The 12,250-nt window shown below is 51.0% G+C and overlaps 4 protein-coding genes across 4 annotated transcripts; 2 read left to right on the forward strand and 2 right to left on the reverse strand.

The window, feature by feature from the left end:
• Nucleotides 1-377: 377 nt before the first annotated feature.
• J7337_004468 (uncharacterized protein) lies at nt 378-2,053 on the forward strand (the record flags this gene model as incomplete). The annotated part of the gene is given in 5 exon segments (XM_044822162.1): nt 378-453; nt 465-653; nt 720-903; nt 957-1,663; nt 1,716-2,053. 5 exon segments carry the CDS (start codon nt 378-380, stop codon nt 2,051-2,053), a joined length of 1,494 nt encoding a protein of 497 aa, XP_044683495.1.
• A 517-nt stretch (nt 2,054-2,570) lies between these two features.
• Nucleotides 2,571-3,822, reverse strand: J7337_004469 (uncharacterized protein; the record flags this gene model as incomplete). Its single annotated transcript, XM_044822163.1, has 3 exons — nt 2,571-3,384; nt 3,490-3,751; nt 3,810-3,822. The coding sequence occupies 3 exons, from the start codon at nt 3,820-3,822 to the stop codon at nt 2,571-2,573; spliced, it is 1,089 nt and encodes a 362-aa protein (XP_044683496.1).
• Nucleotides 3,823-4,932: 1,110 nt separating this feature from the next.
• Nucleotides 4,933-6,461, forward strand: J7337_004470 (uncharacterized protein; the record flags this gene model as incomplete). The annotated part of the gene is made up of 3 exons (XM_044822164.1): nt 4,933-5,184; nt 5,239-5,447; nt 5,498-6,461. 3 exons carry the CDS (start codon nt 4,933-4,935, stop codon nt 6,459-6,461), a joined length of 1,425 nt encoding a protein of 474 aa, XP_044683497.1.
• A 4,243-nt stretch (nt 6,462-10,704) lies between these two features.
• On the reverse strand, nt 10,705-11,949 carry J7337_004471 (uncharacterized protein; the record flags this gene model as incomplete). The annotated part of the gene is made up of 1 exon (XM_044822165.1): nt 10,705-11,949. The coding sequence occupies one exon, from the start codon at nt 11,947-11,949 to the stop codon at nt 10,705-10,707; it is 1,245 nt and encodes a 414-aa protein (XP_044683498.1).
• Nucleotides 11,950-12,250: the final 301 nt, after the last annotated feature.

Raw genomic sequence — 12,250 nt, forward strand, 5'->3', positions numbered from 1 at the left:
CAGCTAGAATGGGTGATCGAGCTGTTTAACAAGCTCAATTAGAAGCTCAAGTTGCAGGCAGCGTTGTTGCGGCTCCACCGCCGGGCAGAATTCGAGGTGGGGTTGCCAGTCGTGGCCAAAACAGGACTAGCGTCCGTCGATATGCCACCTTATCGACAACTGCCCTTGACTACACTTCTCCTTAATTCTCGACTCTTGTCTTGTCCTGTCTTGTCTTAGCAGTACGAGATACCCCCCAATCCAATTCTGTCCTCTCTTTGACACGTCGCAAATTCGCTAGGATATAACTCCCCTTTTCGCGGTGACGAGACCTCTTCTGTTGCTTGCCTTTCTGTGTCACCTCTATACTCCCGCCTTATTACGGCCTAATAGTCAAGATGAGCGCCCTTGCTTCCAAGCAGCAGTCGCTCAAGATCTTTGAGAAGTTAAAGACTAAGCCTGCGAACAAGGCATGTACCTATTAGTCATTCCTGCGCATTCAGGAGAAACGTTAGCTGACCAATGCGCCTACTATCAGATCTGCTTCGACTGCGGCCAAAAGAACCCGACGTGGACATCCGTCCCCTTTGGCATTTACCTCTGCCTTGACTGCTCCTCCAACCACCGAAACCTCGGTGTCCATATCTCATTTGTGCGATCAACGAATCTCGATCGTACGTAGACTCCAGCACATTCACTTCCCTTACATAATTGACTTCAGTGCTGACGAGTTGGAACAGAGTGGCAATGGGACCAGCTCCGAGTTATGAAGGTTGGCGGTAACGAGTCTGCCACCAAGTTCTTCCAGCAAAATGGCGGTACTGCGGCGCTCAACAGTAAGGATCCTAAGACGAAATACCAGTCCAACGCCGCCACCAAGTACAAGGATGAGCTCAAGCGCCGCGCTGCGCGAGATGCCCAGGAGTATGTTCCTACGTCGCAAATAGTACCCCTGTCTTCAGCTGACATGTGTCTAGATACCCCAACGAGGTTGTTATTACTGATGCTACCGACGACGGCGCCGCTACCCCTGCTGGTGAGCCCGACGATGACTTCTTCTCTTCTTGGGACAAGCCTGCTATCAAGCGACCTACTCCTCCTGTCTCTCGCACCGGAACCCCCCCTGTCGTCGGCCGCACTCCCTCTCCCTTCCTAAACACGGGTAACGGCAAGGATATCGCTCGTACAGCTTCGCCTCTGTCCCGATCTTCCACTGGCGACAACAAGCCTGCCAGCCGAATCACCACTTCCGCCGCTCTGCGCAAGACGACCACTTCCACCGGTCCCCGAAAAGCCAACGTTCTCGGTGCTAAAAAGACTACCAAGCTGGGCGCAAAGAAGGTCACCAGCGACGTGATTGACTTTGACGAGGCGGAGCGCAAAGCTAAGGAAGAGGCTGACCGAATTGCGAAGCTCGGTTATGATCCTGATGCTGAAGAAGATCCCGCGACCAAGAACGCCTCTGGATCTGGTGCCGCCATCATCTCTCCCACGCCCGTGAGCCCCAGCCGCGGCACAAGTTCATCGCATACTCGCCAGAAATCTGACGCTGAAGTTGAGCGACTGGGCATGGGCATGGGCCGACTGGGATTCGGACAGATTGGTGGTCCCAAGGCTGCTGCTGCCCCCAAGAAGAATGCCGGAGGCTTTGGTTCCGTTGGACCTGTCAAGGCCGCTGCTGTTGGTAAGTTTTGGAAAGAATACAATGACGTAAAACGATACTAATTCGATGGTAGATGACTCGGAGCGATATGCTCGCGACAAGTTCGGTACGCAGAAGGGTATCTCATCTGACGAGTTCTTCGGAAAGGGTGCCTATGACCCCAACTCTCAGGCCGAGGCCAAGACCCGACTCCAAGGCTTCGAGGGTGCAACCGCCATTTCATCAAATGCCTACTTCGGCCGACCAGAGGATGAGCCCGAAGAGGAATACGGCGACCTCGAGTCTGCCGCCAAGGACTTTGTGCGCAAGTTTGGTATCACAGCTGGTGACGATCTCGAGAACCTCACACAAATGGCCGGCGAAGTGTCTTCACGACTCCAGGGAGCCATTCGATCATACCTCGGGAACTAGACGAACTTTGCCCCCCATTGGTTCGAGGTTTAGGTTTAGGTGTATGTGACTGTTTCTCAAGCTGAGGAGCGTCCTGTTGGTGAAAAGGCAGCAGATGAGAAGAACAACCAAAAGAGGCGTGCGCCTGTTCGATTATCACTATCGAGCGAGAATCGACGCGCGGAGAAGATGCTCTTTGGCATGAATCTGGGGTCGGGATGCTTTTTGGAGCTGGCGTACATGTGTGAAGTCAATGTTGACTGCTTGGTTACTCGAAGTATGAAATAGATTTGATGTTTTCCTAGTTTATGAAATCAAAAACGTATCATTTTGGTTCATTTTGGTATTTCATACACCGAAGAGAGTAGAGTGACCTTTACAAGGACAGATGGATATCTTTTCAAGGAGACCTTATGAGGAACGCTACACCGATTGAATTGAGGCTGTTAATGGTAAATCCAAGCAAACTATGCTCGTAGTCTACAAATATACTAAAAAATCAAGGATAAATGACAAGACATGGTATCTTATAGGTTCTTTACAGCTTGGCAATCATCTTGTTGCCCCTTTGCAACCAGGCAACAGCGTCGTCTACAAACTCATCCACGACAGCCTTGGCAGGCTTCTGCTCGTTGACAACAGCAGCGCACTTGCCCATGAGGTAAGGTCGGTACTTGTCCAACAAATCCTCATCGTCGTCGCTATCGTTATCACTAGCAGCCTCGGCGAGCTTGTCGAGATCAGCCTCGTAGGGGATAACTCCCTTGGCTACAAGCTCCTTGATCTCGGCCTGACGGTTGACCTCCCAGTCATTGATGTAGTCGTTGTTACGGACACGCATGGGACGGCCAGTCCAGATGATGGTGCGGATGTTGTCGTCGTGGCCAGCTGTGCGGACGGCCTCCTTGTGAGCCTTGGGGGCACCAGCCTCATCAGTGAGGATGAATCGGGTTCCGACCCAGACAGCGCCAGCGCCCATCATGAGCGCAGCAGCGAGGAGCTGACCGTTGTGAATACCACCAGCAGCGATGACCTGGACGGGGCCGCCGGTGAGAGGAGACTTGTGCTTCTTGCAGATGTCGACAACAGCGGGGATGAGGACGGTTGTGGGGATGTCACCAGTGTGGCCACCACCCTCGCCACCCTGAGCACAAATGATATCGACGCCGAGGTCAAGACACTTCTGGACGTGCTTGACGTGACCGACCATGTTCATGTAAACAATGCCATTGGCGTGGAGCTTGTCGACGACAGCCTTGGGGGGGACACCGACGGCAGAGACGAAGAGCTTGGCGCCCTCCTCGATGATAATGTCGACGAGCTCGTTGAGCTTACCCTTGGTGTAATCGTAGCTGCGGAGTGTCATATGTCAGCGCTTTGTTCGTCACTGGTGAGATCTGCATGTGATCGCAAAATCTCAAGGCCGAGGGCCACGAATCCGCGGTGCCCGGACTTACTTAGTCTTGCGAGCGCTGCCGCCGACCTGGGGGAGAAGCAGATCAACACCGAAGGGAGCGTTCTTGTCGTTGAGGTAGCTCTTGAGCTCAGCGATCTGCTCGCGCAGCATGTCAGGAGTGTATCCGACACCACCAATGACACCGAGACCACCAGCGTTGGAGACAGCGGCAGCGAGCTTAGGGCCGGCGGCAACGTTCATGCCCGCGAGGAGGACGGGGTGTTGGATCTTGAAAAGATCGGTGATAGGGGTTCGGAGCTTCTCTGTGAGGGAGCATGTTAGCGATCGCTGAGGGATCTGGAGATTGCGCTGATGACGTACGTGGTGAGGCCATGTTGTCTGGTTGTCTTTGTCTATCGTGTCGCGCCTGACTTGTTGCTTCTGGTGGTGGGATCAGGAACAAGATTGATTGATGGAGAAAAAGAGGAATCGAGAGATGGAGAAGAAATCCGGGGTATAAAAAGAATCAGCAGATAGAGAGGGGGTTTCGCAGGGAAAGAGGTTAGAAGCACGGCTCGCGATGACAGGAACTACCTAGGAAGGAGGTAACGAGGGACCACATGCCGAGGTCTACCTTAGTCTCTAGGTAGAGTGTCGTCTCAGCCTGAGCAGGAAGAGTGTGGAGTAGGAGCGGTTACCGCATTGGGGATAGTGTCACTTTGAATCCGGGGAAGATACCTCGGGACGAAAGAGGAGAAGCTGTTAACAATTTTTGAAATGGAGTGAGAATGGCCTGACTCGACTGTTACTGTTAGCGACGGAACCCGGTATAACCGAAGCACCTGCTAAAATGATTGTGCTGTTCTTTTCGTTCTCTCAAAGGATCGAACCTACCCAAAATGGCAAACTTAGTAATCCCCATGTTCAACGTCTCTGACATGTGCTCGGTGCTAACGGCAGAAACAGTCAGCAAAGACCAGACCAGACCAGACCCAAGATTCAAAAGACCCCGTGACATGAATCGTAACGACCACCTCACATGCATCGCATTCCCCGTACAGTCAGCTCGGAAATGCAGAAGCTCAACCGCGTAGCCCTATGCCGCTCTCGTCAGCTTATTGTCTCCTCCAAAAAGTATCGCAACATCCGCTACAGCCTCATACACAGCCTTTCAGAATTCAAGAGCTGTTAGCACCGTTGAAGACACTATCCCCACCCCTAGTGTCTCGTTAACGCAAATTTTCTCGGCTTCAATCCTCCGAACTCACTCAACAACATGCTCTGAATCGTCAGTCATGTAGCTGAAGCAGCACCGCTCACCATGAGACAACCTCTTCTCCCATCGCGATTTCTTATCCAGAGCCTCAGAATTAACGGCCACAATGCTTCTCCGGGCTCTGTCCTGGCTTTCGCCCCGGTATTGCGATGTTCGTTGACGTCAACAAGGCCTCACCAGCGATATTATGCCCACCATGCGCGCCTCCGTCCTCTTGTAAGGTGCAACATGCCTGATATTAAGCGCAATGCCTGTGGATGTGCTCGTGCGAGTGGAGGTGGCTGTGGGAGCAGCGGACCGCAAAAGAAGACGGCATATATCGCTCTTGGGAGCAATATGGGAGACAGAGTTGCTGAGATTGAGCGGGCATGCAACGAGATGGACCGCCGAGGAATCAAGGTCAAGAGGACCAGTAGCCTCTGGGAGACAGAGCCCATGTATGTTACCGACCAGGATCGCTTTATCAACGGCGCTTGTGAGGTATGTATATCAAAAAAGCGCCCGTTCGCGTTCCCGCGCTGACGAATCTACTAGGTCGAGACAGAACTTGACCCTATAGCCCTTCTAGACCAACTGCAAGCCATTGAGAATGACATGGGGCGAAAGAAGGTCATCGACAAGGGTCCGCGTAACATTGATTTGGACATACTTTTGTATGGCGACGAAAAGGTTGACCACGAGCGGCTCAAGGTTCCCCATATCGGCATATTGGAGCGAGAGTTTGTTCTCAGACCCCTGGTCGAGTACGTTGCACAGAAAAACACAATCGAGGTATTCTAACGGCAAATTGCAGACTCATTCCGGCAAAATCATTGGATCCGACGAAACCGTGGAAGCTCATACAGGATAATCTAAATGAGCTGCCCCTTGGCGAGCCATTGTCTTCCATGACACCGCTTTCTTCGACGGCAGGTTCTTTGACGCCTCTTGCTGCAAAGCGGAAGACCCATGTCATGGGCATTCTCAACTTGACGCCGGATTCGTTTTCAGATGGTGGCTTTCACGATCGAGATAACCTCGCTCAGACCATTATGAATATGGTCAAGAACGGAACTTCGATTATCGATGTTGGCGGCCAGTCAACTGCCCCTGGCCGACCAGAAGTATCAGCCGAGGAGGAAGCATCCCGCGTTGTGCCTGCTGTTCAGCTGATTCGATCGATTCCTGAAGCTCGTGATGTGGCTATCAGCATTGACACGTATCGTGCATCCGTTGCCGAGGAAGCCATTGCTAGCGGAGCAGATATCATCAACGATGTTTCGGCTGGTCTGCTGGACCCAGATATGCTTTCTACCGTCGGCCGTCTTGAGAAAACGATATGTCTGATGCATATGCGCGGGACACCGCAGACCATGACAAAGTTGACCTCGTATCCAGATGGGCTTATTCCCACAATAGCATCAGAGCTTCTCGAGCGCGTAGCAGCGGCCGAGGCAGCGGGTATCCGGCGGTGGCGCATGATTCTGGACCCGGGTATCGGCTTCGCCAAGACGGGAGAGCAGAACCTCGAGATTCTTCGACGGCTGGAGGAGCTGCGATACTGGCCGGGGCTTCAGGGCCTGCCGTGGCTCGTTGGATCGAGCCGGAAGACTTTTGTCGGCAAGATCACGGGAGTCACGGAGCCGAAGCAACGGACGTGGGGCACGGCGGCGACGGTGGCAGCGGCGGTTCAGGGCGGTGCGGACATAGTGAGGGTACACGACACGCAGGAGATGGGCATGGTGGCCAAGATGGCTGATGCTATCTGGAGGGTATGAGACTATGAGTACCTTGGGAAGAAAGAGTGCAGCTGGTTAGATGTCTACGGTGTGTGTGTTGAATATGCATGAATATAGACGGAAGAGACAGAATGGAAATGCATATGCAGAAGGGAGGCATCTAGATTTAATCAGTGGTCAATGTCTTTTGATATCAACATTTTTGACTCTCCATTTATATTATATTATATCTTGCTTGGTTTTCATTTTTTTTTAAGTCTAAACCAAAATCACATCACATCATATCATTTTTCGTTAAACTGACAAACTGACTCGTAAACCAAGAGTGGTAATGATTTTTCTCACGTTAGACTGTTCTGCCTGTCATATATCAGAATATCGCGTCCTTGCGAGTCACACCACCCTAGACCATGTTCTGGTCCTGGTCCTGGTCCTGGTCCTGACCCCAGCCGATTTCAAATCCCTTGTAGGCGCTGCCCTCTCGTAGCCTAGGTACCTATATTTTCAAACCGGCGTCCGAGGAAGGCCTCATGAGTGGGGACATGGTAGCCAAGGGAGGCGGGGATGCGTCACCGGTGAAAAGACCTGCATGAGCCTCAAATCCAGGGTTGGGCGACCTTTTCTCTTGGCGTTGATTAGTAGAGACAGACAGTGAGACAAAACCAAAGAGAACGAAACCTAAGAGAGAGAGAGAGAGAGAAAAAAGTGCCTGGGGGGGAGGGGGGGCTTGTCTCACCAAATTGACATGTCCCTTTTTATTTTTATTTTTCTCTCTCTTTTCTTTTCTTTTTTTTCTTTCTTTTTTTTTGTTATAAATTGAGCATTAGCGTATCGAATGTGCCAAGCCTACGTCATCGCCGGAGACGGAAAAGAAGTTCATCTACTGAAGATTGTGTGTTGACGTTAGTATCGATCCGCATCTGTATAGTGAGTGAGTGAGTAAGGTACAGAGTAGTACGAGTACATCATAATACAAGGTCTCGGCTGAAAAGAAGGGGCAGGATTAGAATTCCTAGGTGGGATAGATAGATAATAGCGAGATCAAAAGCCGAAGAGGCGAGAGGTCGATATAAAACTTAAAAGTATCCCAAGATCTTGGTCTCAAACTCGCGACTTCGTCCTGTTCCTCGGCCTTTGGCGTTCTCTGATCCTCTCTCTGTCTGTCTGTCTGTCTGTCCAGATGCAAGGATATGATTGGTTGCGACTGAGAATCTGCATGTGTTAGATTGTAGCACGGATGTAACTCACATTTCAGCTGCTGCGTAACCCGGGGAGATGGAGGCTGCAGAAATCACCCGCCTCGGTCGACAATAGGAGGGTGTCGAGGTGTCAACAGGAGAGGCCCCGACCGGGTACTCGGTGACATGGAGGTGAGGGGTATAATGCAGTGAAAAGCAAAGTATCCGTACATGGACCTTTTTTCCCTCAATTCATTTGCTTTTTACAAGGGACTATAGCCTGTGGAATATCATATCTTGGTGTCTTGCTTTGATGCACTGAAGAGAGACAACTCCCCACTTATAGGCTATCTAGGTACTCCGTACTCTACTTACCTAGGTAGCTATGTGTTCACACATTCTCATATTGATGACTCTCACTGACGCGCATGGTAGCATCGAGGCTTGATCGATCTCTTTTACTGTAGGCATCCATCCGTACTCTCACTGAGTAGTCTGTCTGTCTGCCTGTCTACCTGGTCAATCACACCTCTTGGCCCTCTCGTAACCCCAAAGCTCACACCAATGCGAGAAATACATACATACATACATACATACATGCTTGCAGCAGGGTTCTCGATATAAGGTTCACTAACCTGATCACTTCCATCGATAGATATCTCCGGGGCCCTTGTCCACTGTGACTGTACTGTACTGTACCCTGTCTAGGTTGTCTTGTCCCGTCTTGTTCTGTTTGATTTTCTACCAACGAGTCCGAGCCAACAATCTACCAACAATAGGCCAAAACATCTCTCTCTTCTCTACTAACCCGATAAAAACCACGCAGATTGCCTCATTCGTATCTGCAGCATCTGATTCAATTGTTTATCGTCATATGTAATTAAATCTCCGAGCCGCTTTGGTCTCCACTCTGCGATCCAGAACCTCACGATACATCCAATACCTAGGTACTCCGTACATACAGTATACCTTGGGTACCTTGCTTTACTTTCCTAGCGTCGATCTAATCTCAAACTCTCTCTCTCTTTTCAGCGGGTCGTGAGGAAAGCATGTACAGTACATACCTAAAAGAGAGCTGATCATTTCCGCGTGACAAGCCTAATTCCATCATCTCGCATCTTGTCTCCGCCCTAAAATGACAAGAAGAGAAATAATTTGATCCAAGTATTGGATGCAGGGATGTGGATGGATGGGCACTCCCGCTCTGTGCGTGCTCGGCCTGTCGCGACCCCAAAGACTCCATAGCCTCATTTCAACTATTTTTTTTTTAAATCAAAACCGTTTCCGTTATATCCTCTCAATCTCCGTAGAGTAGAACTAAACTAACTGCAAAAACGTCAAGGCGTCTTCCTCTGCCTATTTGAATTAGCGGTCCGGCCCATTCCCGCCGGCGGAAAAAAAAAACGTGTTTTGTTGATTTTAGCGTCCGGAGGGTAACCTTAATCCAACTAACCTAACTTTGTAGCCTCAACCGCGCAACCTCAACCTCAGCCTCAACCTCAAACAAATAATACCCCGTATTTGTCGATACACATCCATCCATCCATTACTTGCAGTGGATGAATAGATGCTTACGCATACTGTGTAGGCCACTGATGTGATATAGCAAGGATGATGAATAGCCTAGCAGCACCCTTGCATCTAAAACAGTCGCAAAATGCATCCGCCTTTGGACTATCGTAGATACGGCCTCTCCATCTGCAACCTCGAATCGCGACTCCAGAGCCAATGTCTGAGTAACGGCAAGACTGTACTGCACTTTACTGCGCTGTGATGTACTGTAATGCACTGTAGTGTAAGATCTTGGCTTGTTCCCTCTGTTGAGGCCTTGTTCATTTCCTCAAAAGGCCATTCTTGCGAGTCAATCATTGCACACCAATCTCATCCATCTTTATCAATGAAAGTGTCATTATAAGGCCAGACGGAAATCAAGAGAGTGGCATCCAACCACATCTAGCTAACCCATCCACCCATTCATTCATTCATTCATTCATCCACCAACCGTGGGGCCCTGCATTCCGTCGGATTTCATTACCTAGGCACTGCACTCCACCGTGGCCGTCGCGGATGCACCAGAGGCAAACCGGGTTGTCATTAAATAGATACCCTGCTAGGACCTAATCATGCATGTGACATGACGGTGTCTTGATCCTGTTAGCCTCGTATTCTCGGCTTATCCCTCTGCCTCTGCCTCTGCCTCTGCCTCTGCCTCTGTCTCTGAGTGTCCTTGTGTCTCAACGCCGTCCTCCCACCTGATGCTTCAGCCCCCCACCATCCATCCATCCATCCATCCATCCATCCATCCACCCATCGCCTTCTCCTACAAGCTAGACACTACTCATCAACTTCCCACATAGGTTTTGAAAGCCATTAGCCGGCCATATGGCCGAACATGAAGCCAAGTATTCACAGTCAACAGGCTGCTGTGTCCTGCTGCAACAAGAGGATAGCATAGGATAGGATAGGAAAGAAACGAAATGACAAGAATTACATTCAGCTAAAAAAAAAGTGCCAAAAACAAAGTGACGAAACCATGTGCCATAAGAAGTGAAAATAAATGCACCCTGGGTATCCTCCTTTCTTCCATTCGCCCCCAAAAACAGAAAGAGAGAGAGAGAAAACAAGACCAGCTGATCTCACGTTTTCATGTCTGTCCTGTTGTCTCATTTTGCTGCTGCTGCTGCGGCTGCCTTTGCCGCTATTGATGATGATGCTCTGCTCCTCGTACAATCTCTCTCACCATGCTGCTTTTGCTCGCACATGAAATGTCAGGTTAAACCTGGCATCTAGTTTCTCCAGCTTCTTGTCGTACACGTCGTTATGATTCGCAGCTTTTCTGCCCGCCTTTGCGTATTCAAGCCCACTCTCCTCGCCAAGTGCCAAAGTGTTATCAAACGAAGGAGATCCCAGGGTTTGAACCCCAAACTTATGCAATACCATGCTTGTATTCTTGCTCCAGACTCTGCCGATATCTGTTTCGTGATTTTTACCTTTATTTTTCTTCCACTTTTAGATCACAGGCTGGACTCCGTAACGCCTTAGTATGGTCTGTGAACGCCGCCAACTTCCACACTGCAATGTTCGTAGCATCTCGTAGCAGCCAATCATGATGTCATGGTCATGTTGATGCCGGACGAAGGGATGGGATAGTACCCGCTCGAGGTCGACTTGCCCTCGAAGGGTCCCGGCGGACGATCATTAATCTGAGCTGGCGGGTGGAAGATGCTGGGCAGAGCGGCACCATCGTAGTCATGCTTGATCTTGCCACTCATGTCCATCCCGGTGGCCATGTGCGGCACAACGTTGTGATCGCGCTCTCCACGAGGGTTAAACAGCTCGATCCGGTCGCTCTGCGACTCGTACATTGGGGCCGGGTAGTACTGGTACTCTCGGGTCGTGACGATGGCCTTGGATTCCTCCTGAGGAATCATCGACTCGTGCGGTATATCGTGATGACGGACCCCATAGAGGCTGCTGCGGGCGTCGAAACCACCTGTCGCATAGCTTGGACCGCCCATCATGGGATTGTTGAAGTCGGCCATGCCGCTGACGGTGTAACCTCCCATATTGCCCGATGATCCTCCAGGCCCGCTGCTTTGGCTTCCGCGTCTGTCGTTTTGATAGTGGCCCGGCGAGCGGCCTCGGACGATCATCTTGGCCGACTTGCGTGTGGCTATCTTGACGTATTGATCACCACTGCTCTGATTAGCTACCTCGCCCCAGAGCTCGACAACCAGTTGGTAGTATTGCTGAGCAGCTCTGCGTTTCCCGTTGTTCTGGGTAGCTTGCTTGAACTGAATTCGCTCAAACGTGTGCTCTGTGGGCAACTGTTGGCTGCCAGGCTGATTGCTGAAATTGTCGGGGTAAACAGGACGATTGGGTACAACCGACTCTGAGAACATGCCCATATGGTGGTGGTGGCTTGCCTGTGGGGGCTTGTTGCTGAGCCGAATTTTTTCAGGCTTCATTATAGGCCCCTTGTCTCTCTTTGGCGTATGCTGTACCAGCTCGATGTTGTGCTGCTCATTGTCGGAGACAACTGCGGAGATAGACATGGCGAATCCAAAGATCGGAACGGGTTGTGATGAGCCACTAGCAGTGTACTGGATAGTGACGTTGGGGATGTGAGGGCTCAGAGAAAAGGAGCAGACGCAAGAGAAGTAGTTCCTGCGATAACACGTCCACTCGTTCTCCGATAAAAAGAAGCCCTTGTCAATGACACCTGAAATATCCACCTTGACAGGTGTTCCTGCGCCATCGTTGTATTGAAGGCTTCCTAGCATATGAACTGGTTGCAAGGGAGGAATGTTATTCTGAGCCGGCCTACCGCCGTACCCGTTGGAGCCCATGCTTGGAGCCGAGAAGCCCGCGTTGGGGCTTGTTGTCGGCGACAGTGGATGTCTTCCTCTTGGCTGCGTGGCAAAGGAGGGCGACCGAACAGAATGCTCTGATGGCCTCCTAAACCCTGGCGTGGCAGGACCGTACTGTTCTCGAGTACTGATCGGTGGACCAGGATGCGGGAGGCCTGGGGTGCGATGTGATGGGGGATAGGGATGTGCCATCCCCGTCGTAGATGAGTTGCTGCCGGCAGCAGTCAGTTCCTACTCTGTCTGCAATGCTCGATAGAGCTTGTCTTCGGCGTATATCATA

The sequence above is a fragment of the Fusarium musae genome, chromosome 3 (genome assembly GCF_019915245.1).
Source record: "Fusarium musae strain F31 chromosome 3, whole genome shotgun sequence".
Classification (NCBI taxonomy): Eukaryota; Fungi; Ascomycota; class Sordariomycetes; order Hypocreales; family Nectriaceae; genus Fusarium; species Fusarium musae.